Source organism: Athene cunicularia (genome assembly GCF_003259725.1).
Source record: "Athene cunicularia isolate RWA chromosome 6 unlocalized genomic scaffold, athCun1 chr6_part2, whole genome shotgun sequence".
NCBI classification, from domain to species: Eukaryota; Metazoa; Chordata; class Aves; order Strigiformes; family Strigidae; genus Athene; species Athene cunicularia.
In genome coordinates, this window is record NW_020799106.1 from 1,108,999 (window position 1) to 1,136,598 (window position 27,600).

At 42.5% G+C, this 27,600-nt stretch overlaps 1 protein-coding gene across 2 annotated transcripts in view; it reads right to left on the reverse strand.

The window, feature by feature from the left end:
* Nucleotides 1-27,600, reverse strand: part of OGDHL (oxoglutarate dehydrogenase like) — a 47,150-nt gene that overhangs the window by 2,439 nt on the left and 17,111 nt on the right. The window contains exons 6-21 of one of the 2 annotated variants that reach the window (XM_026852066.1): nucleotides 26,098-26,244; nucleotides 25,635-25,725; nucleotides 24,953-25,132; nucleotides 24,459-24,587; nucleotides 23,895-24,074; nucleotides 23,460-23,612; nucleotides 22,071-22,173; nucleotides 21,651-21,779; nucleotides 19,876-20,026; nucleotides 16,528-16,655; nucleotides 8,730-8,908; nucleotides 5,480-5,551; nucleotides 4,038-4,163; nucleotides 3,351-3,423; nucleotides 1,154-1,317; nucleotides 361-515 (exon numbers count right to left, since the gene is read on the reverse strand). In XM_026852066.1, coding sequence (XP_026707867.1) covers nucleotides 361-515; nucleotides 1,154-1,317; nucleotides 3,351-3,423; nucleotides 4,038-4,163; nucleotides 5,480-5,551; nucleotides 8,730-8,908; nucleotides 16,528-16,655; nucleotides 19,876-20,026; nucleotides 21,651-21,779; nucleotides 22,071-22,173; nucleotides 23,460-23,612; nucleotides 23,895-24,074; nucleotides 24,459-24,587; nucleotides 24,953-25,132; nucleotides 25,635-25,725; nucleotides 26,098-26,244 — 2,160 coding nt within the window. Of the gene's footprint in view, nucleotides 1-360; nucleotides 516-1,153; nucleotides 1,318-3,350; nucleotides 3,424-4,037; nucleotides 4,164-5,479; nucleotides 5,552-8,729; nucleotides 8,909-16,527; nucleotides 16,656-19,875; nucleotides 20,027-21,650; nucleotides 21,780-22,070; nucleotides 22,174-23,459; nucleotides 23,613-23,894; nucleotides 24,075-24,458; nucleotides 24,588-24,952; nucleotides 25,133-25,634; nucleotides 25,726-26,097; nucleotides 26,245-27,600 lie in introns of those variants that run through there. The other variant, XM_026852067.1, reaches the window with a different exon arrangement.

Here is a 27,600-nt window from a genome sequence, read left to right on the forward strand (position 1 = left end):
CAACAACCATTTCCTCCAGAAACCTAACATTTGGAGTGAAAGTCTTAAAAAAGACAGAATCTTAGACAACAAGGGAGAAAGATCTAGGAGAGCTAAGTGCTGAGCCCGTTGGTAATGATTTTCTTTACGAACTACAAGGAGGAGCAAGATAATATACGATGTATTTGAGAAACAGTCATCTGGACTTTTCCCTCCTTCACCCAAGAACCCAAACTCGAGGTGTTGGTTTGTGAAGAACCTGACTTCCCCATGAACAACATCCTTAAATCAAAAACAAATTTAAAAGAAAAAAAAACCAACCAAATTTAAAAAGCAAGCAAATCAGGGCAGGAGATAGAGCAATTGTTTAAAGTCTGATACCATATGGGTCGAGTGTGGTTGACGATAGTGCGGAAACGAGGTTTGACATAATCGTAATATCCACTGTTTTTGTGTTCCTCCTGACACCAAACCAGATCAGCGCCTGGATACTTCTCAAGTTCTTCTTTCAGCAAGTCAAAGGGGAATGGTGAGATCTGGAAAGAAAGGGTGGTAAGTGGCAAAGCTTCCTCTTACACGGTGTTAGCCCACGGCAGCGAAGTCGTTTACTACTGGGCGTTACAGCCAACCACTGTAATTAACCATTTAGTGCCCAACATAAAGGCTACGTGCTCTTTAAAATTACTCCGATTTCTTTAGTTGATTTCACGCTGTCAGAAGTGAATACACACATATTTTATAGCCACACCAGTATGAACAAAGGCAGGTCACAGCCCAGATCTCCCACATTCCTTCAGTTTTTCTAGTGAAGTAGCTGCAACACTACAAGCCTTTACTTAGCGAATGGCAGCGGAGTGGCCAAGTGCGCTATTCACAACATTTAAATCTCACAGGATGGATACACAAACGCGAGGTGCCATCACACCGCAACCATCACTTTGTGACAGTGCTCTGGAAAAGTCATCAAGCTTTCTGGGTCTCATTGTCCAGCCTACTGTTGGTGTGTTCCCTTTCCACAAGGCCATGAAGGATTAGATAATGTCTTCTCAGACGCAAAGTGCTGTAAAAACGCTATCGCCATCCTTTCTGGTGAGGATTATCTATTTAAAAGCATAGGAACCCTTGGCCGAAAGTCTCCTCAAGGCCCCTGTCTTCTGAGGATCCCAGAGCTCACCTGTTCAAGTCTGGTTATAGCCACTTGTTTCTCCAGGTCTTGATTCTTTCTCTCTTTCACAAGATCATAGTATACTTTCCCTGTGCAGAAAATCACTCTCTTGACCTCATGTGGTGCCTGAGCTGCCAGCCCATTCTCAGGAATCACACGTTGAAAAGTGGTGCCTAGTTAGAGCACAAATCAGAGAAGTGCTCTCAGTGGAACTGACACCGTAATGAGGCAGCCTGAGAAACATTCCTTGACTGACCAAGCAGCGGTTGCAATGGTCACGGGGTTCTGCTGCCTCTCTATTGCTGCTTTTCAGACAAAAAGATTTATTTCTGCTAAAGTGACTTTACAAAAAGACTGTCAGTAATTCACTCTTCCACACGTATCAGACAGAAACGTGTTAACACTAAATTCTTTTTTAGCTTTATGCTGTGCATTACGCCTCTAATTTTAAACTGATTGGATAGTTCACCTTCGCTTCCATATTTTTTTTCCAAGACTTACCCGAAATGTTGTTTCTTCTTTCCAAGATGAGCTCAACCATGTAACGTTAATACAGGTTTAGAAAATTTAAGAACATTTTTGTATAAAAGCATAGCACATTCATAACGCAGCTAAATCTGGCAACTGCAGAAATATTTACACAAGCACACGCATTACTGCCAAACATTCACGTGATTTAAACTTCTGAGAGCTAAAATGACATTAGTCAAAGCAAGAATTAGCACAGCACTGACCCGTATAAGTGATACGATACCATTTCAGACACATATCCTCACTGCTAGGTATCTTTTCCCCTGTGACATCATCCCCCAGGAGAACAATTTGCTTGGGATACATGAAACTGGAAGAGGAACTTGATGGTCGAAAAGATTCTTTCCTTTGCTCTCTTACATGATTGATTAGAACTATTCCCACATTAACCAACGGCAAGGTAGCAGACAGCAGCATGACCTCCCAGTCTGAATCAGCACACCCACTTACCAGGAGAATAAGCTCCTGTTTGAATCATTTATCTTGGGGAAAGAAAAGCAGCAGCACAAACATATGAAAGGGGAACTGATTTATGTCAGAATTATCCTGTCTCATGGAACAGCAGAATTCATCATTAAAAAAGACTGAATCTGCACTTCACTGGGTCAGCTGGAGTCAGTCTTCCTCTCCTCCTCAGCTTTCCATTAAAAACAGAGCAAGAAGAGTTAGCTCAGAGTCATCAATACTTTACTCCTTGCTGTCCTCTTCAGCAGGAACACGAGACTATAGCAGAATTCAGTGATGAGGAGGAGTTTGGCCACTACTGAGGGTTAGCCTGAAGTAGAAGAGACACCCAAGACACAAATCACAATCCCTACACAATTTCTAATCTGACTCATTCTACAAAGTTTTTAAACAGTAATCCAAAACCAGCAAATGCCTCTGCTTGAAAAGCTTTACTCACCTACAAAAAGGAGACAATGCGATATAAAGCATGTTTATAAACTCTAATCTGCTTTCAAAAACAGAGCAGTTACTCTTTTCTGAAGACACCCACTAGAGACCACCACGCTTATTCACACTGGCCCAGCTCTGAACAACTGCTTTAATCACTCACTACATTTCACTGCCTTTCCTCGTGCCACTCTAACATGCTCTAAGCAGCGCACGGGAAGGCAAATCACTCCAGGTTTGGGGATTACTTCTGCAGCTGCTCCGTCTCTCTCGGTGCTGACGGCATGCCAACCAGAGCCAGGGTGGCAGCCCGCAGCTCTGAACTCACTGATCTCACCTCAGAACACCGGTGGGACAGGGCAGCCCCAGAACTGAGCACTGTAGGAAGAAATGAGCCCCTCATTCTTCCGAAGGGGCACGGTGTGATTACAGCCTATCCATCACGTGTTGGGGGCAGGGACGCAGCACAAAGAACAATTCCATTTTTATATGAAGAGAAAGAGAGCAGAGGGACCTCACAGCCCGTTGAGGGGAACCTCCCTGCAGAGAGGGGAATGCACTTTCCACTGATTAATAGCTGGTTACAAGAGAAGCCTGTTAAAATTAAGCAGCCATACTCAAAAGCAGACTTCTCAGCAAAAGTCCATGCTAGATCTCACCACGACAGCTCCACAGAAATTACGCCAAGGGAAAAGGCAAACTCTCCAGAGCAGATTCTCCTCTTCAGTCTGACACGTGCCTTGGTATAGCTATTTGTCCATAATACTTTAACGTGACCTACCAGACACCATTTCATCAAAACTGGATTTAGCTTCTGGATGCCTCAGCAGTGACTTGGGTGTCAAAACAATCAGCTGTAAGACAGAAATTTTTCCAACACTCAGGAGCTGCTTTGTCTACATTATTACATGCAACACTTGTAACTGTTCAAACAAAAAACACAAACTGAATATGCTACAGATAAAATTAATGTGAATAGCAAACACAGTCAATTATTTTTGCCTGTTTTGAAAGCCTCAAAAGTTTCAAAACTATTCAAACGACCTGGGTAGTCCACTCCCTGAAAAGGTTCTCAGAAGTCATTGCTTAGGCTTCTTTTTGAGAACAGAATCAAATCACAGGCTGTGAACCAGTAAAACGTCCAACAGTTGTATCTCTAGGTTTCTGAAGTCCCAGCCATTAGACACACAGGTTATAGCCACAGCTCTGAGCTACACAGGGTCTTCTCCAGCTCATCTGAAGGTCTGCACAGCCAGAAGGAAGAAAAGCTGAAAATCAAGGTTTAGAATCGTAGTGAGTCAGAGCTGAGACTCATTCCATGAAACCAGCCACTTCAACCTGTGTTCAATTAAGGTTTTTCACCAACGATTCTTGCTCTTTTCAGCATTCTGTCAAATCCAAACAAAGACCCCTCTTTACGTGAGGGTTAACACACCCAGAATAATCAAGTCCATGACAGTAACTTTACCGGTTTCCTGAATGGCAGCAAGATCTGTCTTCTGAGGACATGAAAATAATTGGCTGGAGTTGAACAATTCACCACAATCCAGTTGCATTCATACAGCTGGGAAACTTCAAACTGCTCACTGAACTCCTGAGAGAGATATTAAAGGCATTAAAAAAAAAATGTCTAAAAGATCAGGAAAAAAGGCTTTGAAAGCCATTCTTCTATTTCTGACTCCCAGCAACTCCTTTCCTCAAAAAACATAATTAGCAGATCTCTGCTGAGAGTATGTTATCAGGTAGGGAAGCATCCCTGCAAATCGTTCTCTTCTGTTTCTCCTTTTTCCTAAAAATGTATGTAAATAAATGCAAAAAGCTTCCATTAATTGAGCAAGCTGGAAAGTCCAGGAAGGAAGGGTGAGGAGGACCAGGACTTCAGTAGGTAGAAGACACAAACCAGAACACCTTTGAAAGAATCTTAAAACTGTAATTAATTTTTGGAATGTATAGTTAACTCTTTCTCTCTCCCACTTTTTAGGAGATGCCCTGTCCTCTTATACTATTTTAATACAGAAATGTCATATTTTTATATGTATGTGTTTAATAAATATAGGGGTTTTTTTAATCCATGTCTACGTACATGTATAGTAGGTAAGCACATACAGGTACAGTAATCTCATTACAGACTGGAACAGCACCCGACATGATTTCCTGGTCCATGGTTTGAGCTCCAACCTTCTATGATAAAAATTGTAACTATGTGCCACTGACAGTGCTTAAATGTAGTCAGCCGAAGAGGTCTTTAGTCTGCCAGTACAGTGGCAAAAATCACTTTTAGATGAGGAAGATGGCGGCTTTGGAACGATCATTGCCCCAGGGGTAACAAACTCCAGGCCAACACCAAAACATTCATTTTACTTTGCCTTTTTTTTTTTTTTTTTTTTTTTTTGCTTAGGAAATCTGCAGTGGGGAGGCGGATGCCCAGTATCCTGCAGAGCAGTGTACTTTTATCTGTGGAAATGAACGACCAACGGATGAAGGTCTTACCTGAATCAAATTTAGGAGCTGCTTATTTTCATGCTCCCCACAGTACCATTTCGCTCCACTGCAAAAAGCCAGGAGTAGTTTCCCTTGGCCTCCTTTAGAAATCAGCTAGAGACACCTCTTTGCAGTATGCACAGCAATATAAACAGGCAGCATCAGTGGCCCTGAGGAAGAGCCATAAGGAGATCTGCTGCCAGAGATTAATTGTATATGACCTCAGATTTGCAACGAAGCAGCACATACTGCACACTTCCATTACTTTTACTGGGATCGAGTTAATGTTACATCAGGTCTTGAAGCTAAACCTTAAACCTCTATAGCTAGCTAAAAGGATGCTTCTTACCAAAAAAAAAAAAAAAAAACCAAAAAAATCTGAGACATGAAGAGCTAAAAAAGGACATGGCCTTTGATAAATCTACTTACTGGATAAGCATCAGAATCATCATTGCTCATCTGCAGAAACCTCTCAGGTCTGGCTGAAGAATGCTCTGGACCCTGGTAAAGGTATCGTGTAAAACAACATGAAAAGCCAAACCAGCAGTTAGACATCAGCCTAGGTCACTCGCTGCGTAAGTGCCTCTCGTCACCCTGGCAGCTCTACACCAGGTTGCACACCCACCCCCCAGCCAAAAGCACCAACAGCAGCAGCAGCAGGGAGGAGAGAAGACTCACTGCAGGACTGGAATTCTTTGTCTTCCATAAACTGTTTCCATAGGAGAAGATCAAGTTTCGCATGGATTTCCAATGCTTCTACCAGCTGCAAGTAATTTCTAGCCTCAGTACTGCTGCAGAGTGAAGACTGGTGACAGGGCAGTAAGTCCGTGTGGGCACAAGAACGACCTTGCTAACGTAGGGCAAAAAGGAGCAGGAGGAAGGGCAGGAAGAGGAAGGCTGTGTGCCTGTGCCTCCCTGTACCGCAGGGGCTCACGCTCCTCTGGGCCAAAGCACACTTGCACGCTGACCAGGAGCAGAGTTAACCACCAGCCACCTCTGCTGTATGAGCGACAAAGGCAGACTCAGGATCCCGCTCCTCCCATTGTTCACTGTTCAGTGCAGGACAAGGTAGTCTAGATGAATGCTCCAGCTAAAACGGGTCAAAATACCTGCACGTGTTATCTACAGACTAACCTATGGTTAATTTCTGCCACCTCAGGGGGCATTTCACATTCTGCCAAGGCGCTGAACGCTCACATCTGCTGTCTCACAAGCAGTACCCAAGGTCGTTTCTTTTAGTGCTCAAACACCATTAGATCCACTTTACACTAGCAAAAGATGCACTTGGCCACAGACAGTATCGGCAACAAGGAGTGTAACGGAATCCGTCATCTTCCCTCTCGTGTCCTTGTTTAGAAAGGATGAGAGAAAGCCGTCAGAAGTACGAGAATACAGTGTGCTTTTTATTTATTGCAATGCTGGCAGCCTTTGCTTGTTCATGTGACAGTTACTGTTAGGAAGGACTTCCATTTTGGAGACAGCTGCAAAGTATTTTAACCCGAAGACACAAACTATCACACCTCTCAAGTTTCTCCGTGGTTCCTAAGCTAATGATGCTGATAAAGAGCTCTTTATACGGCCATCTCAGATCATAACTTCCTCTGTCGAAACCTTAACACATGATATCCAAAATCACTCATTATTTTGAAAGCTAGTCATCCACCTTGATTCAACACATCATCCTCCCCGATCCCAAGTGCAGGATGCACTCTACTCCGTGGACTAACAGAATTCAAAGGAAAAAACCCTCCGCTGGCAACAAAGGAGCAACACAAACAGCCAAGACCTGTGCCTTGCATAATTACTCTTTTGAAGTCTGTCTCCACCTTCGAGGTGCCAAATAATCTGGTCATGGACGGGTAAGGGCTTGAGAACAAGAAGCAGAGCCCACAGTAGAAGTCTGACAGCGCAGCACCTCTGCTGCGTGCACCGATGTGCTGTAAATCCAAGCCCACAGACACAGTCCTTCCCAAGCACGCTGGAGACAGAGGTGCTGCTGCCAAACAGCTGGAGGGGAGACATGTGAGGCTTCTCTAAGACACGCACACATTGCCCCAGCAGCAACCTCAGCCCAGAGCCTCAACCTTCACATCCATCTCTGATTTTCCTGCTGACGGCACCAGTCGGATTGCCAGCCACTGCTGCGTGGGGTGGGACAGGGCTTGTCTCTGCTGTGGCCACCTATCCAGGCAGACCCGTACTGAACCCATTAGCTACTTCCAGATGAGTCCCCGAAGAGCCATTAGGCAGCAGAGTCTTTCAATCACAGCCAACTCGCCTGTGAGTGCGTGACCTCGAGGTGAAGGGATCCATATCTCGTTACAAATCCCTCCCCAAATCATTCTGTCCCCAACTCTGTAGTTAGAGAGAACAACACTCCTGGAGTGGAAAGCTCCTCTGGGAAGATAATGGATTTCGACAGCCTGGTGGGATCCTTAAATATTGCAAAACCACCTGACACTAGTAGCAAAACAAGTATGCTTTTAGAAAATCTGGGCAAATCTTAGCTGCCGAGTGGCTAAGAGAAAAGAAAGATGAACTGTACTGCAAGCAGCAGAGAATCAGCTGCCTTCAGCTGAGCGTTTCCCTGCAGAGGACCACCCCTCCTGCTGAGGGCACACTCAGGCTGTCCTTCAGGATTCATTTAAAACGAAATCAATTTATCAAAACTCTCGTGAACAGCACCAGACCCTTTATTCTTTACGCACAAATGGATACGGAAAGCCACTCATAAGCTCTGAATGCACCCCAGTGTACCAGGACAGGATTATAATTGGATGGAAATCAACTAAATTGTTTGTGAGAATGGAAATGACCCAGTTTGTAGCAAAAGGGTCTAGAGTATTTATACAGATGGAGATTGCTGCTGTGGCACATACTATGCTTAACTGAAAACTAAAAACATACATGCATCAATTCATGAATGTTAACGTGTTTGAAAAGGAGAAAATTGACCTAGCCTGACATGATGGTCATGTAACCTTTAAAAATAATTTAAAAGATCTGAAGAACAATTCTATTGCTGATATAAACTTCATATAACTTTATATACAGAGTGTGCCCGTGCCCTTTCCCTCTAAGATGCTGTCTAGTTCCTCCTACCAGCCACCAGAGAGTCAGAAAAGAGCTAGAGGAAACATTTTCCTTTTCAGAAAGAGGGAAATGTCTTATTGTATCAAAGTTACCAAATGTCAATGATTTTTGAAGATGTTTTAAAGTTGTTTCATATCATTTCATTGCAAGAGAATTTAGTGCAGAGTTTACACAGACATACTTCATGCAAAATAAAACGGAGTACTGCCAGACACGCATGATCTCGCTCTCACTGTACACTAAGAATCCATCTTTCCAGGGAAAGAAAGCAGTGTCTTAGGGAAAGATACAAAAAAATGAATAAAAAAAGAGAGGGGTAAAAAAAGAAATAGGGGAAAAAGTGGTATATGCCACTAAGAAGGACACAAAGCTAAGAGCACAGAAATATTTCCCAGGATTGTTTGGTTCTCCCCAATCAATCCATCCCCATTTTCTGCAGCACCGAAACAGTCCAACCTGCTAAACAGTGCCCTCCTCCCCCTGGCTTTGTGTCCCCAGCGGATCCCCATCACCTTTGGCTCTTAGAGCAGCAGAAGGCACAGTAGGCAGCATTGCCCTCCTGCCTGCACCCGCCAGCGGCCCTCACCATTCCTTCCATCCCATGTGGCAAGAGCAGGACGATCCCGTTGTGACGAACCCACTTGGCCTGGCCGGAGCTGATGAACTGGTCTATGATGCACTGCGCCGTGTTGTGGAAGTCGCCAAACTGGGCCTCCCAGCACACCAGGGCATTGGGACTGGCCATAGCGAAGCCGAGCTCAAAACCTAGAACCAAACAAACAGAAAATTTCTGCACCACATTCTGTCATGAACACCTAAATGTCTCTAATAAAATAAGAACATATATTTGATCTCTGCAGGTATTTTTGACACTCTGATATAGCTGAGCCTGGAGTGTTGAGCAAATACCTATACTCATATTCTACACCTATAGTACGGAACGATAAAACCCAAAAAAGTTAAAGCTCTCAGTAAAAAACAGTGCTACGTAGCACTGCTCTGGATGTAGAGGTTCTGATCGAGGGAAGACTGATTCAATACACACAGAGAATAAACACGTGATGGATAAATGGTTTATGTTGAATCTTCAAAGTTCTGCACAGAATACAAAATCTCCTTTCAAATACAGAATTGCAACATGGGAAGACTCTCACTGAAGGTTACCCCAGGACAGCAATAAATTTTATTAAAAAAGCTACAATAATGAGTTGCAACTCTTTCCTGCGTAATTGCAAGACTGAAAACCTCAGAGTGAGCTAACAGACTGATATGGATTTATCTCTTTCCAGCTTCTTAAGATCTGCACACGTAACCTAAGTTGCAGAGTCCCATCCCTCTACCATTGATCTACACTGAACTCAGCTTTGTGTTCTTGTTATATAGAAGTGACTCTTAATTTCCATTTTGACCTGTTTTCCTTACTGTGACACGGGAGCCACCCAAATGCTGTTCTACAAGATAGGCTAGAGAGCAAAACCAGCTTAGGCAAAAAATGAAGTTTTTGGTAACAAAAACATCCAAATTGCTTAATTTGTCCCGCTGAGCCCCAGGGTCCCCCCACCTCCAAACTGTCAGAGGAAGAGTGTACATTTAATTCAGACAGAAATGCATCCAAGACTGGCATTTGGGGTGCAGAGAGAAATCCTTTCATATCCGAGAGGATGCTACACCTGCCTAGAGACTATGCTTTTCTGGGGTTCCTCCTCCTTTTTTAACTTGCAGACAGACATTCTCAGGAGTACAGGATAAAAATATCCACCTACAAAACCTCACGCTGTGGACAGTATTTCCTAGACCCAAAGGTGGCCATGAGCCCAAACACAATCATAAGTCAGGTACCCAATGTGCCAACTAAACCTTGTGTATCAGTGAAATCCAGCACGGCTTTGTGACCACTGCTAACTGGTAAACTACAGCAAACTGGTGCAAAGCCACGACAAACTCCAAAGGCACTGGAACCACGGTTTCTGATTCTGATCAAACCCGCTATACAACTCTTTAAATTAGAAAAGTTTCAGGAACTTCAAAAAAACTCAGGCTTCCTGGAAGAGACAAGCTCCATCCGCACATCCTCCACCCACAGAGGGTTCTGCCATGGAGTCACCAGCAAGTGACAGCCGGTATCTCTCTCACGCTGACCACTTGTGATTCACACCCTGGAGACGAGAGGCTGCTGTCCCTATGGGAGCGACTTTGTGGAATTCAATGGAGAAGAGAATTACTTCAGAGAGAAATATAATACCAAAAAACCTATATAAGCAATAATAGAAAAATACCTAAATTACCTTTAAGATGGCCTGGCATTCCAGGCATTAAAAAAATTTAATATATTAGGAGATAGAAGAGAACAGCAAGCAGTACATGCAGCACACGAGTTACTGTAACGTTATCAGTGCAAGTACTGACGTAGTTAGAGGAAGATTTCAGGATCAAGTCAAACCTATTCAAACCTCCTTTGACGTTTTTTGTTTTTGTTAAACTCTTACGTTCTGTTCAGTGTCAGAGATACTCAGAGCTCCAGGCTAACACTGAGGTCTTTGTGTGCCAGGTGCCACAAACATACACAAGCAGTTCCTTCCCTGAAAGTTTTACTGTCAAACTGGAAAAAAAAAAAAAACCCAAACAACCCCAAAAAAAGGCAGTGAAGGACAAGCATTTCCACCTTATAAAACTGAGAACTAATGAACAGGAAATAAAATTGAGAACTAATTAACAGAAAGTTGAAACTTGTCTGGTTCCACAAGAAAAACTCTCAGAGCTGGTGAGATCAGTCAAGTATCAAAAGAGCATCCTTCCAACACCTGACATTAAGTTTTGACATAGGTTATCTATGCCTGAAACTGAAATTGCTTAAACTTAACTCGATGACTACAGCTAAATTGGAACTACAGGATTTCTTTCTTCTGCTACCGGACCAGGCTGCTCAGTCCATGTCAGTACACAAACCTTCCTGGAAGGTTAGTAGAGGGACAACTGCAGGACAAATTAATCACACGAGAGAAAAAGCAACAAGAGCTTCAAGTAAAATTGTTTATTCCCAGAGGAAAGTTTTACACACTTTTTTATAGTGTGTCTTCATAGTCTGCTCCTTGGCGATTCCAACCCAGCTTTTTGTTTAGCACCTCCAAGGCAAGAAATCTTTGAGTCACTTGGCTTCTGGACTGCTGAACTCTGAGCAGTCCATCCATAAATCCAGCAGATCATCATGTCCACACCGAAAGGCAGCTGGTAAGTTAGAGGCCAAAAGGAGACTGAGAAGTTTGACAGAGGGCCTGTGAGTCATCCTGGCAGTGCATCACCAAGGACAGCTTCTGGTGACCACTCCTTTGGCCCGACTGCCTCAACAGCCTTTCTTTCAGAACATATTTTAAATCCCTGTCCTCTTTATTTGGGTGATTCTATTGTTTTTAACACAATGCAAACAGTGGAAAAGTTACACAACTCCTTCAATGTGTGTTCCCAAAGGTTTTTGTAAAAATAGATTTCCCTAGATAGGCTTGATTCCCATTCTAATTTTACACAAGCATTAAGAGACCATTTCTACTGATTGGGTGACATGGTTGAGAAAATATGCAATATGTTCAAGACTTATTTGTGCATATGCTGCTCTTTGGCAGGATGGGGTAATCCAGCTTCTAGAGAAGAACAAACTGAGGTCTCGACCACTTGGAGCTATCACTAATCACACGGTGCTTTTCTAAGAGCACGGAGCTCTACACATATTTAAAACATGGTCAGAGCACACACATAATTCTGTTTCATGTACCAGAATCGCCCCTAAAATACGCATGGATGAAAAAGAGTGTCATTTCTCGTTTCCTATCTGGTTGCCCACTTTGTGCTAATAATCTCCACAAGGTGACAATGTCCAAGGTGAAGCTGCATTGAAAGGTGCGACCGTAGCACAGATACCTTCTGCAAACTTTCCGAGAGCCGTAAAAATCTCTGGGAAAATATAGGCAAATGTAATCTATACATTCTGATTCATATATTGAAATTAGTTGTGCCAACACTACTACTACATGGACCATCTGTCTGTGGTATCCCCGTCTTTGGCATACCAGAACTCCTCTTCCACCGGGCAGTGAGAGTTCCTAACATTAAAGCTATTCCATCAGCGATTATAGCAATTGCTGGGGAGTCTGACGAGGATTACTTCACCTACATGTGGGCAAAAGTCATTTAAAGAGCAAGATTTGAACTGTTAAATTAAAAAAAAAAAAAAAATTGGTGGAAAGACATCTAGACAGATGCAAGGTGAACAACCCAGGAGAGGGTGAGGGGCTTCCCCTGAAAGGGATTTGTGGGCTCACCAGATGAGTCAAGGTCAGGGCTAGAAAGACTCCACAGCTGGATGAGCTGGGACCTGAACTGCAGCAGAGCAGGCTCCTTCCCGGGCCCCTCTCGAGGGCTCAACCTCAGACCAAAGGGTTCAGAAAACCGCAGCAGAGACCTCGCACACTTGTAGTGTTTGTGTTTGCAGAGACGAAACCGGACATTTCTTCAGAGCGCTGTGCGAACGTTACGGGCTTAAAGGATTAACCCTTACAGAGCTAGAAACACGGAGAACAAGGTTTGAGCTGTGAGGAAATCCAGTGCCAAGACGACGAGTCTGCAAGACACGGCTGTCACAGAACGACAGGTAAGGCTCTGCAGACCCCGGGGGTGGCGGGGAGCACGCCAGGGCCCGGCACAGCGGTTCAGTGAACTTCCAAACTGAGGGCGGAGGAAAGATGACGACACAGCACTTGACTAAGGCTGCAAAACTAATGCTTTAATTGCTGAGGTTCATTAAGGTCCCCAGATGACAGGCAGAGCAGAAATGCCTGTTTCTATCAGTCCAGCTCCTGCTGTGCTCCCTCAGTGTTCTTCTGTCACTCTGGCAGAGAAAGGTGTTGTCAAGCCAAGTGGCAGCTTACACAGCACATCAGGCTGCGGCTTTCGCCACAGCACTTTTCATGATTGTCATAAGAACTGCAGTTTTTTCAATTAATGTAAGACTATAGCTTAATTCGGTCTGGCTTAAGGCAGGAATGTTAACGGTTATAGAGGGCTTATCAGCGCAGGGATTTAATGTCAGAATGAGGAGAGTTACAAAGACGGATTTGTGCTATGTTTAACAGAAAAATCTAAGCCCAGGGAGGAGCAGAGGGACATGCATCCTTTCCCAAACCCAAACCCAGCCCAGAGGAAGCGAAGTTAATACCCGTCTGGTGGCTGACTGTTAAACAGAAACACTGATGCTGCCTTAAAGCTCCACACAGGCACCACTGAGAACCTGGGCCTTGGTTACTACGGCAGTCTGTCCTATTTCCTAGCACAATTTCTGACAGGTAATTGTATTTGCTACTCCTAACTTTACAAATACGTTGGTCTGAATGAGTAGTAATACTACATATTTCATCCTAGGAGCATATCGGAAAAAAAAAAAAAAAGTTTAAACAGTACTTGTCCTCTTCCCTTCATCTTTTGCTTTAAACACGATCCTCCCCCTTGGAAAAGCTGTACTCTAGGTCTCCCGGTTCAGGAATCGGCTGAACTACGCGCTAGTTCCAAGTCCATCTTGCCTGGATGTTCCCTGAAGTTCCCAGTACAGGACGCTACAGCCCAAGACCTCTCAAAGCCAGTACTGAACCCGACAGAATCACATCTCCTGGATGGAGAATCAACACCACACAAGTCATTCTCAGGGCAGTAAAGAAAGACGGGAGATCCTTTCAAGTATTTAAAAAATGCTGAAAGATAGCACGGAGCACCCGTAAGTTACTTCTGCTTTTCTCCTCTAGATCAATCAGCAAACAAACTCAAACATTTTTGCTTAAATGACTTCACACAGCCGTCACTTATACTCCCAGACATTCAGTTTCAGTAAAAGAGAAAATTTGCAGCTAGACGAGTGGATGCACAACTAAATTGTAATAATCTGGATATAGCTAAAAATAGTAGCCATAGGATGTAAACCAAAATTATCAGAGGTTGTTAAATACCCTGATTTAATGCCCCAGTACACACACTCCACAGCTTCTTGTATATAAACCAGAAGCAATTGTGTGAACTACAAGTTCAGACTGCTTTTGTTTTATTTCTAACTGAAATCAGTCTTGTCAGAGTATCATTTTAACAGAGCAGTTACACCCCAGGTGTTCTTAACCAGCTCAGCAGTACCTTGCTGCAAAGCTCCTTGCTCCGAACAGATGCCAGCTCTTGGCTTGTGTGCCTGCCAAGGAAATAATCTGTAGTTTGATCATGCTGGGCTGTTCAATCCATTTTTACTTAGGTCTAATTCAACAGAACGAAGGGAATTCCCAAAATGCTTCTGAGATACTGCATGTTAACACAGTCACCAATTAAAATTCTTAACACTAGGTTTTCCCCTCCCCTTTATATCATCTCACAACCCTCCCACCCCACCACAACTACTTCAGGGCACTAATCCCAAACTGTTCACTGAACAGGCTTATATAATAGAAATAGCAGTTAGAGAAAATAAAGTGTTGGGGATTTTTGCTGCTCCTGAAGAATCAATTCCTTGAACTGCAAGCATTCACTTATTTTTCCATGTACTAAAGAGAGTGGGTGATGCTACCAGCCTAAGCATTCTAACAGCTCCTCTTCGACCGAGATGCTTAACAGAAGAGACACATCCACACGGGGCTGCTTATCCCAGCGCTGTCTCTCTCTGGTTACAACACACAAGAGTAAACATGTTGGAAAAGGTTGATATGTAAAAGCTACCACAGGAGAGGAAACTTAATTATAAAAATCACTTCACCACAGAAAATGGCATTTGTAGTAAAAAAAATAATTTAAAAAATCAGCACTTATCAACTATTTCTATCAATTTAATCTGATTTACTGTTAGAAAATATCTCAGTCATAAGGGGTTTAAAGTTCTTAATAATTAGAAACATCAGTATTATTAGTTTTGAAGAACCTGTCCTCACATCTGCTGAAGCAGAATTGCACAGGGATGAGACTCATTTTCAGCATATGAACATGTCTGTATTTTTCCCTATTGCTTGTAAATGGAAGTTATTAAATCCAACTTTCACATTTCTGCTGCTGAGGAAGGTAGAAGAGCGATAGTGAGCAGGGAAGAGAAATAGAGATCAGGAAAGAGAGTCTATTTGGTTAGAACAGAATTGTGGCAGTAAGAATTGCCCCTCACACCCTATTCACACTAGGCTTCCTAGACCTATTAAAGTGTAATTTTTGGAACAAAACCAGATTTCAACCATACCCAGACATCTGTCACATTCATATTTGACAGCTCCTCTGCTTTTGAGGAAGCATCAGGGGCATGTTCCAACACGGCCAAGATCAACCACACCGACGGATACTTCAACTGAAGCCCAGGACTGTAAAACGTGGGGATGCTTGTTTAAGAGATGCCAGAACCTGAGAGGGAGAGCTTTGGTATCCGTTTCACATACAACTGTCTTACAGCTTTTTTCCACATCCTCTTTCTTGCTGAGCTCTGCTTCTTGTATAGCTACATTATTCTCTGAACTCCATCCTCTGTCATTACTGTGTTGAATCCTAATGATGCCAATGCCAGCAGATTCTGTGACTTTCCCACCAGAGGCTGCTTAAGCCTCCCAGTTTATTATTTGGGAGTACAAGCAGGTTCTAAGCAGTCTAAACAAGCAGGTGTACCATTTGAAGAGTGCAGAAAGTTTTGCACCGCAAGCACACTGAAACCTGCAAATTAATATGCCCGATACCACAGGCAACACATTCAAAAATTAAACAGAAAAAAAAAGAAATAAAACCCACACAAACACAGACTCAGAGTTTTCCCCTTTAATTTTTAATTTATTCTAAAATGTTAAAACTAAATACGTTAAAACCAAGACCCATCATAGCACACTCTAGGGAAAAAAAAAAAAAAAAAAAACAACAAACCTCTAAGAGTTTGGCTTAAAGTTTATATTACCATGATTTTTTTTAAAATCCTTCGAGGTGAAGAATCAGTAAGGGACGAATCTCACCACGAACAGGGTAAATTTATTGAATCTCTTGATATACTTTTTTTTTCAGGGAGTGAGGGAGAATCAGTTGAGGCATTCTGATTGGATTTTAGTTCCCTGTTCTGCAATTCCTGGCTCCCACCTGACATAAAACTGTTATGAATGTGACAATGTGAAATACAGTTTGTTTATCATGAAATGCCACTAGAGGAGGAGACTTTTGTCTGTTTGTTTCGAGGCTTAGCAAACTCAAGTAACAAAGCAAAAGTTTGTAGTCAGAAGGATTGACCGTCATTAAAGCAAAATCTGAGAAAAAAAAAAAAATCCTCTTAATTACCAGTCATCATTTCCTACCTCTTGTGTGAGACCTCCTAAAACAGGAGCAGACCTGCCAGGAGTGACCCCGAGACCTACCTAGGACACCGTACTCGGAAAGGGAGCTGTTGCACACGGTGTAGGGGGCCTGCTGCTCCCAGAGGTGATTCATGGGAACACACGTTCTCTTGTCCACTTCTTGGTCATGAAGCACGTGATGACGATGGCTGCAAACAGTTGTTACAAGAAATTAGCTGAGAATAACTCCGGGCTTTAAAAGGGCTGTTTTCAAAGATAAACTATCAAAGCCACGTTCCAGAAAGCATGCAAGTAGCACAGTTGTCTTTGCTTCATGCAACACCCTGGTTTGCTTGAAACCTAGCAAAAGGATCACACGTCTAAATGCAATTGCTTCACCATAAGGACTTTCCCTGACTATCCAGGCTCGCTCTCAAGCTCTCGTGAAAACCAGAAATACCTCAGCACTAGAAGAACTGGGGAGAAGGGAATGGGTGGGGAGGTTGTTGCTATAAAACAGACTGATTAAAGTAAGAAAAAAACCAGCAACAAAACGAACAACAGAAGAAAAAAATATTAAAAACATTTTATTGTGCCTCGCCGGCAAATACTATTAATCTTTTCCTTAAACCAACTCTTGACTTTTATGCAAAAATTCAATCTCATCTAATGCCGGCACGAAGACTTGAAGCAGTTGTATCCTCTTTTCTGCTGTTTCCACTCGCACGCACCACTTACAGTTCTCTAGGACACCATTAATCACCATTAGAATGGGGCACCCAGGAACAATACCAGAACAGAGATGACTGAGGTAATTACTGCAATCCATTAACTCTCTGAGCAGACTAACTGAGTGAATCCCACCAATATGTCCAGCTTTACAACTGCTAACATAAGGACAGTTATTATACTGGTAACAACTCCTGTGTGTTGTATCGCTGCCAACACTGAACTGAAGGCTGAATCTTTTGGCACTTCCCTTTGCTATAATGAATGCTAGCAAGAGAGCTCTGAAATTTATTTAGAAGTCAACAATATAAAGCCAGGAAGAGACAGAATCTTTGAAGAACAGCACAGGGAGGGAAGCAGATAGAAAGGGGAAGGTACACACACCAGACAGCTGTTAGGCAGAAATAATTTTTGGTGCTGTCATTTTCTTTTTGCCATTCAGCCGAGACAGAAGGCACAGCTAGGTGATAAGCTTCTTTAGCACAAAGTTTTGTCTTTCCCCAGCAAAAAGTGATTACAGCGAGCACAGATGGACAGCCAGAAACACACAGACAGATATCGCCGTCGCGTGGTTGTCGGGTTTACTGACATCAAACCAGGACAGAAGCAAGTCTCTCTCCCCCTTCCCTTCCCCAGCGTGTCTCCAACACGAGAAGGGGCTCTCCTAGCTGCAGCTTCACCTAGCTTCTGTCTATTTGTGATGTTGAGCACTGAGACGGGAAGAAAGCTGTCACACTGAATACTGACACAAAGGGCTGATTTCTAGACGGCACCTCAGGAGCTCCACAAGAGTGAAAGCACTCCCATCATGCTGTCTTCCTGATGGCAACGCACTACCGGCAATCCTCCCCAAATTCTAGCTGACGCTCCCCTCTTCAATTAGTCCCAGAGATTTGAGACATGATGCACCTCAAAGATTTTTTGGCAGCAAAGGAGGTTCTTCTCAGTACAGAGAGAGGATGAAATGACATACACTTTCCATGTGTCTGCAGTGTGGTTTTTCCAATAAAAATACACCAGCATTTGCCAACGTCTATGCTGTTAGGGAACGTGCTCACCTTTATTATAAATGACAAACTCAACCACAGCTAAAGAAGAGCAGCTTTACTGAAAGCTGCAGCATCTCTTACGTGTGCCTGTAGCACAAGTTAACTTTTCTACCTGTTCCTCTGATGAAATAAGCCTGAATGCAGTATAACAGGCTGTCTTAGACACTCTTACAGCATTCCCTTCTGTTCCACAGAGTAGCTGAATATTCTCTGACTTCCTCAGCTCCAAGGCTTTTGGCTTAATCTCACCCTTTATTGTCCAACTGGCCCATCACATCCATAACAAGAATTCATAACCACACCACAGGTTAGTATTTTGGAGATCCCACTACCCCTCAGGCAAACTCAAAACTCAGTGGTAAAGCAGAACCAGGTCATATAAATCAAACATCTGCAGCACCAGCTTCAGTCCTGAACTTTGTAAGAATTTGTTTGAACACCTTTTTACTCCTTCTCTAAAAGGCTGAATAGTAAAATCCAGATGGCAATAGGAATAGCTAGTCTTCGTCAGTCTAAATAGCTTTTTATTTGAACACAATTCTTTATTTTTTTTCCCCTGTATTACTGTGATCAAAACAATTATTTTTATCTTAAAGAAAATCTGGACAGTACTTGTGGAAAATCCTCTTCCACCAGTGAGAGAACTGGGAAAACAGAGAATCAGTATTCTCAACAGAAGTCTATAGGCACGTGCTAGACACGACCAAGCACTCACCTGAAACAGGTGGGCAGGCTGCTAAACAGTGACCATGCGTGCTCCTCTCCCTGGAGATGGTCACCACTTTACAAGACCAGGGTACTGACACCAAGGAGGATGAGAAATTGGAGAGGAAATCTCCTGATTTTCAGTTTTGTTTTTCAGGTCTCGTTTAAAGGATTTTGTTACAGCGCCATTAGAATGGGAGTAAAAAGAAGAAAGCCCAAAAGACTGGATACCAAACGAAGCTCAGCACAGAAACGGAGCACTGTATCAGAGAAGACTGGCACCAAGATTTCTCTCTCTTTCCTGCAAGTATTCACAACGAAGCGCCGTGCAGCTGCCAGTTCATTCACCCCCTGTGACGGGCTTCGCATCAAAGGCTCCAATTAAATACATCACTAACATTTTACTCCACAGAGAATCAGGTAAGGCAGCAGAACTGAATGTATTTTACCAAGTGATCAGATTCCGTGTTCATTCATGCTCCACAGCCATTAAAAATCTTGGTACAAAGAACCTTATTCCACTTTAAAAAGCCTTCTCAACTGGCAACACGTTTGGGCACAGGACACCCGAGTTCCAAGCAGCCGCCACTGGAATGGTATTTAAGACTTCAAAATCTGCAGCAGCAAATGCCCTTCTTTCACTTCTCAGCCATGAGATAGACTGCAGCCGGATTTTTAGTTAAAAAGCAGAAAAAAATAATTTCTGCTTTTCATCAAGAGAATGAAGAAAGTATCTAAGAACATTTATTTTGCCTTAAATACAATTCTTTAAATGCTGTTTACAGAGATACAGGCGATTTCATTATTCTTGACTGCCCGAATCCATAACATCCAGATTAATGCTGAATAGCCTCAACTGCCCCTTCCCCACAGAAGACCATGTTGTTTAAAAAATGCCAAGATGTTTAAGTATGGGACAACATTTAACAATTACGTCAGTGCTCACCTAAACGTGCCCCTCTCCACATCCTGTCCACTCAGCCGGACGTGGATCCCTTCCCGCAGGAAAGAGCCAAAAGCCATGTATTCTGCTAAGGCCCAGTCGACAACCCTGTTCTTGGTCATTTCCAGGCGGGCTCTCAAAATCCGAGAGAGTCCTACATTGGAATAAAGGTCAGCAATCAGTAGACCTATTTCAGAGGTATTTTATATTCACATTACATTAAAAAAAAAATTGCCCTGCTTGCTTTCCACATAAAACTACTGTCTCATCAAAATTGTTGCATTTTAAGAAAAAAAAAAACCAAAACACAACTTGAAAATCTTCTCTTTAGAATATACTAAACATTTGATAAACCGAAATAATCTTCCAATTGTTTGCTGAAAGACTGCAAGATATTAAGCTGGTTTGTTCTAGTGGAAGGACAAAGGTGCTCTTCCCCTTCTAATTCTCCCAAATTTTTTCCTCATGGCCTTTTAAACTGCATAAAAGAATCTAGCAGACCAAAGTTTGCTTTGAGCCATAAATTTATCTTCTATACTGGCAAGTATTACATAGTGTCACTGATTAATCAAGTCACTAAAGAGAGACTGTATTACCTTTTTAATTAAATGTCTAATACAAAATTTCATTGGCTGACTTATAATTTCAAATGTATCTGTGTCACAACGAAGTGCACAAACGTGTAAAAGAGTTTTAAAGTTCATTGATTAACTGTATCTGCTCAACAAGCTTGCAATTGATAACTGGGAATACCCCATCATCGTTACCAGTAACAGTGTTTAATTGTCCCAAAGGAACACAAACGCATACCACAGCAGACACTTTATTCCCTGATGGATGACTCTGGAGAGGAAAGATTAGCTAAAGATTTTACACAGAAAAAAAAGCTCTTTCTCCTGATCTTAAGTACGTTCCCTACAAGCCAACAAAAGAAAAAAGATCCCTAAACAAAACATCTGCACGTTCTCCCATGGAATTAACACGTCACTGCTCCCTGTAGAGCTGCTGCTAGACTTCAACCTGACCAGGGAGCAAAAGAATTAACTCAGGACTGACACAGCGTCAGGGCTCCCCAGGGAGACCAGCACATTCAGATTCTTACTGTAATAGATGCCAAATACAGAACGAGATGTTTTTAGACCGAAAGTTAAAGCTGTTTGAGAAAACGCTAGATTTGTGCTATCATCAGTGCTAAATGGTAAACAAAGAAAAACTATCTTTTGCCCAGAGTCCATTCAGCTGTATGAAAATTAGGCTCTTAAGTATATCAGCAGAGTTGCCAGGTCTGAAAAGACCAAGCTATAATTGCTGTGTAGAAAGTTATCGAACTACAAGGAGAGTGTCTTAAGCAGACCTCAAGTTACCACTGGTTCTGGCATTAAAACCCCCAAACATTAAATAGTGCTTCCTGAGATGGGTGTCTCACTGCCTTGCAAGTCCCACAAACGTGCTGCACAGAGGAAGCGTGTTCCACAGGGACCTGAGGAATGAAAGGAGCTATTAACTTAACATTAAAAAGAGACGTTTCCTCCCTCAGAGGAAAAGCTATTTTAATGAGGTAGGGAACAGAAGTGGCGTGATACTGAAAGAACATTATGCGGAGAACAAGCAGCAGGACCGTAACTGTCACATTCTCCTTGCCCATAGGGTGGAAGAGTTAAAATAGAAGTCACAAGCATTTTCCTCTTTGAGAAATGGCCCAACAGCAACTTGTGTGCAGAAATATAAAATCTGAGCAAGAAACGTAGCCACTAGGAGAAGCAAAGACTCCAGCTGACCTGCGTGTATTTTGAAGTCTTCGACTGGCACTGAACTAGCTACATTGCCAATGTGAGTCAGCAGGTCTTCTGAAATGCCAGTCGGAGGACAAGACATGCTCTTGGGTTCTCCATCCATGTTAAAGAATCCTGGAAGTAAAAGATTTGGTGAGATATTCGAGGGCTGATTAAGAGATATCTACACTATCTGCAATTTATGTAAAAACTCACAACTCTTAAAACACATTCTACGCAGCAGCCTAAACCTAGTCTTTCACCTTTTACTACTTACTTCACCTATTTACTACTAACAGGGGTAAACTGAAGGTCACGTTTTATTTGAAAGGAACACCGATAAAAAACATTTGAGTTCTAGAATATGGACTCAAAGTCAAAGCACAGTAATATTAACTCTAGGATAAGTGAAGGGACACTTCTTACCAGGCCAAGGTGAATCAAGCCAGTGCTTGATATGTAAGATCTTATTATCCTTAGATCTAGTATATGCTTCTTCACATATCCTATCGTACTTTGCAATTTCTTCCTGCAGAAGAAAAACTTTCTTTTTGAAACAGATAAATGTAACACCCGTGTATCTTACAGACGACACCTATCATTCAGTATGATAAAAACAGTTATTTCACTTGAGGAACGTTTAGTTGCAAACAAACAATTTCATTTTATCTAGGATCAAATTGCATTCTAGAAACGTGCTTACCCACATTAAATAAATTATTTCGTTTGTTGGACAGATGTTACAGAGGAGAGTACCAAGAACTGAAGTTGCAAGCATTACTCTAGAACGAGATGCTTCTGAAGTACCAAATACAGTTTACAGTCGTACTTCTAACATCAGCATTACTCAGCTCTCATACTTCTGGCTGCAGAAGCCACTAAAGACTAGAAAAGAATCTCCAAGAAAATTAGTCTGGCTTGGAGAGCCTAGCTAAGAATCTGCTGGCCACACCCATCAATGGCACAGATACAGAACCATACCCTAGGGAGGCAGAACCCTCTACAATACCTATGTTTTGATCCAAAACCACAGGCATGTGGTTGAGCTAACCAACCTTAAACAGTAAGTAATTAACAGCAGTGCTGAGCTCAGTCTGTACAGCAAAGCCTCCACCCAGGTCCAGGATCCAGTGCCCCAAGCCCCTGGCACTACTGGCCCGCTCCGCAGGAGCTGTGAGCATTCCAGCGGGGAACAGAATGCACCCACAGGCTGCCGTGTCCTTGGTGTGCCGCGCTGGGTCATTACAGCCAGGCTCACCTCCTCAGGGGCCCTTCTGCGCATCTGCAGGCTGCCTTTCAAAAAGATTAAGGTAAGGACCTAACCAGCTTAATGCAGGCACCAGATGCTACACTTCATCTTTCTGGAGTATTTCAAATGATCCCTGAACTTAGCTGATTTATTGTAAGAAAATTAAAAGGTTACATTGATTTTATTGCATTACTGCTAGATAGAGGCCTGAAGCTACAGTTATACCTACGAGCATTAAAATACTGTCTTACCACTGAATCAAGATTCTAGAGATAAAGGCCAGCTGACAAATGTCTCCATCTCCAACATTCACATCTGATCACCTTTTACAAATCTCAGAATTGAAGCAAATTCTTTTCTGTGCAACATGCATTAATTACTTGACAGCACTCCCAGTCCTTTTGTTACAACACTATTTTACATGAAAACCCAAAAATTGAATCAGAAAGTGTCAAAGGGTGAAGACTCATCACAGTAATGAAAGTTTTTAAGCAGACAGCATACAGTGACAGTTGTGCCTGCCTACCTCAGCGTCTTAAGTTCCCTGTAACCCCGCTGGCACGTACCTCAAACTCCTGCAGTGTCACAGTCCCATCTGCAATCAGTTTGTCAGCATACTTCTTCAGCACCGGCACCTGCTTATGAATCTGCTTGTACATTAGAGGCTGGGTGAACATTGGTTCATCCATTTCATTGTGCCCTCTCCTACGGTAACAAACCTACAAAGAGAGAAAGATTGTTTCTGTTGGTAAGGAAAAATGTAAAATGAAATCTTTCAATTGTATCATTTTACAGAGATTTTTTAGGAGGTTTATGGCATAAAAGCATTGATGGATTCTTGTAATCTATTAGGTGTAATCTGGTTTGGTTTTTTTAATGAAGAAACTAAAGACCATTAAAATCAAAATGTGTTTCTTGACTGGGTCTTCTAAGCCACAGAAAAATAAGAGAGTAGTGCATAACACACAGAACGAAAAATTAAGAAAAAAATCAAGACTTACCAAGTCAACCACCACATCTTTATTGAACGTGTTTCGCCATTCTGCAGCTACACTGCACACATACATCACTGCTTCGGGGTCATCAGCGTTGACATGAAAAATGGGAGCATTGACCACCCGAGCAACATCAGTAGGGTATGGAGATGAACGGGCCATGCGGGGGTCTGTGGTGAAGCCAATCTAAAAATTCCAGAGACTTCCATTAAACTAATTTGGGCATCTCATTGTTTTGAAGGTTTGAGGTTTTCATTTAATAGTCATTTAGGCAGCAGGAGTATCATCTTTTTATTTTGGCTATCTAGCTTCTTTTTGTTCCCTTAAAAATAAAACAAAGCAAACCTAATCCAGTGTTATAAACTGAACGAAATAAACGGAGGTGATAAAATATTTTTCCACTCGGTGCTGCTAGATACTGTGATCATTTTCAGGAACATCCTAACCATTCTAATAAACAAAGCAGTCAATGCACCCGGATAACAACAAACAATAATAATTAAAAAAAAACAAACACCAGCTAGCAACTACTCAGCAGATAAATCAATTGGAAAACCCTCTACTCATTACCTGGTTGTTGACCACAACATGAATAGTGCCATTGGTGGTATAGGACGGCAGGTCACTAAGGTGAAACGTCTCATAAACCACTCCTTGTCCCGCAAAGGCAGCGTCCCCATGCAGTAATATGGACATCACCTAAGAGGGAGGGTTATACGCACACAGCCACACGTGTTACAAAGCAGAACTGCAATTTAAGCTTCTCAGCAGGGTTTCTTTGCTCTGTATTTCTGTAGTACTTATAAAATGGAACTGTATTTTTATAATAAACCATAGACTTCTCAGCATTCTGCTCTCTCTGCTCAGTTCACAAATGAAAAAGTTTCAAGCCTACTTCCTGAAGTTACCCTTGAGGTACCTCATCTAGTTCATCAGGTGATATAACCCTTTTGTGAAGGAGGAAGAAAGGAAGACTCCGTGATACAAAACTACTAGTAAACTATTTTTATTAAAAATAATACGGAAAACTAGCAGTAAGAGTTAAGATATTAAACAATCTTTACCTTTTTCCCTGCTGTATCCCCTCGATAAAACTGTTCAGCTTTTGTTTTTCCTTGCACAACGGGATCAACTGCTTCCAAGTGAGAAGGGTTAGCCATCAGGGACAGAGTGATTTTCTTGTTTGTTGCTCGGTTGATCCTCTCATGGTACATTCCCAGGTGATATTTCACATCTCCGGATCCCTAACGTGCAAGGCGTAGTCACGATTCAGTAATGTCCTTCACCCCAGCTGCACCCGATTGTCTACACCTAAAATTTGTGCTTCAATCTAAAAAATGCATCTAGTACATCAGTATGCACTACGGGTGTGACACCATGATTTCAAACTGGAACACTGCTCTTATTTTACTACCAAATAATGGATAAATATTTACAGAATATTGATACTTATTTCATTTATATAAAACAAAGATGTTTAGGGATTATGAACTCAGTCAAATGACCCTGAGCTTACTTATCTACAATCGGTCATGAGATACCTTCTGTGTGTTAGAGGCACGGTACAGCCTTTGAATTCGTTAAGAAATTTCACCAAATCATATTTCTCAGAATATGAAACCAGAAAAGACAACACTGCATTTTAGCAGCTGATAATGCTATTTTCATAATAAACATGACCAAAATTACCAAAAACTTCCCTGAATGTTGACCTCTCCATGTAGACCTGTTGAAGAAGCATCTTACCTCATCAGCTGCTTCAAGTTTGGGATCAAACTGACAGAAGATCTGCTCCAGTTCTTTCCGGATTACGTTAGCCAATACATTCAGCCTACCTCTAAGAAAATTCCAAACACAGTTATGTGTCAAAAAGGGTAGTAATAGAGTTAACAGCATAAAACTTGGAAAATCAGCAAGCCACTGGTAAGAAGTTTAGGTCAAACTTCAGAACCTGAAACCCTTCATTCTAACCTTCTCCTGCCCATTGCAAAGTCCCTCCAACGCCTTCCCACAGATGTTTTATAACACCCAGTTACCCAAGCACAGGCAATGACTGTTGTAGCTGTCTATCAGTCTTAGTGTAATGATATTAATAATTAATTCATTAAGGCAGACTGCAAATGTAAGTTTAACACTATCTTGCCAAGCTTTCTCTGTCCTAGACTCTAGGCAATAAACCCATTTGTGAGGGGGTTTCCAGTGACATTACCTGTGAGGCATCCCCATTATAACATACTCAATTCCCATTTCACTGGATTTATCAATGATTGTCTTAAGTGCAGGAATCATTACTTCACATCCTTCCAAACCAAATCTCTTTTCAGACGACCACTTGCGAGCAAGGAAGTCTTCAAATCTGAGACAAAAAGAAACCCCAAAAAACCCAAGAGAGTGCTTGTATTAAGATAATGTAGTAAATACTTATTGTCAAACATCTTTTAGCAAATAAAATTACATTACACTGTTATAAAACATCCATGAAGACACATTTTTAGGCCTCCAGGAGTAAGTCACATCGAGGGAGACAGACAAAGGAGACAATTAAATCTTCTTTCTCCTCCATCTGAGAAGTATTTACCAGGAGTTTGAAACAATTCAGACAGCAAGAAGAGTTCTCCTCAGACAAAATTCACATCCCAAGTTAAACTCTGCTCCTTCTCACGTACACAAAATGTGTACTGACCACTGGGAAGGCAGAGTGACAGCAAAGTCTCTTCTATGGGTGGAAGAAAACATAACAGAGAACCTGTATCATCTGGAAGTGATGATAAAATACTTCAGCAGAAAACAGGGCTATTTCAACAGCAGGGCTCCTCAGACTGTGTGACGGAACAGCTGGTAACGTGCCAAGAACTAGGGCACCCGTCGCTCTGCCCTAGCTTCAGCAGGAGGAAGGTTTCAACCCGTGACAGCAAAATGTTCTTTCATTCTTTAATGCGTTTGGGCCAGCGGCAATGCGAGTGGTTAAAAAGCACCTTTTAACAAACATTACCTGTTGGGAAGCTTGGAGATACAACAGGCAAGGAAAAGACATCTTCATGAAAAGAAGTGTATTGGTTCCATCAGCTGTGCAATGCCTCGACTCACAGCGCTGCCATAATCCATTAACACTCAGCTTGCCCCTCGCTCAGGATGCTGACATTTACCTCTCTAGCCTGAAGTCCTAAAAGCAGTGAAGAGTTGCCAAAAGACTCTTCTCAGCTCGCCCATCAATACCCTCACAATCCAGTCATCTAAGCAAGAAGCCAGACGCTGAGCTAAGCTTCGCTGCCAGAGTTCCTCCCAATTTATACAAACTGAAAGGGGGGCCCCCTACGAACAGCAAGTCCTAGAGGGCAAATCAAAGTGGGGTACACGCTGCCTTCCTCCTCTTTACAGCTGCAGTATTGGACGAGCAGAAAGTTCATTACTTGAAGCAAGCTGCCACTAAGTGTGCAGAACTACAATATTTCGGTCCCATCTTTCAAGGCCCATATACGCCCCTGGGAGTTCCCAAAGGCTGGCAACTCATCCACTGCCACTGCACGTGTTCAGAACCCAGTGAGGAGCAAGTCTTAGCAAAGATGGTTGCTCCGGGAAGGGATAGTCCAGGAATGCTGGCCCCTGCACAGGCTTAAGATGTCCAGATCAGACTACACAATCAGGGTCTAACACGTTTACTAATGCGTACACAAAGCAGCTCAAACATACATACAATGAGTATTTAACGGGA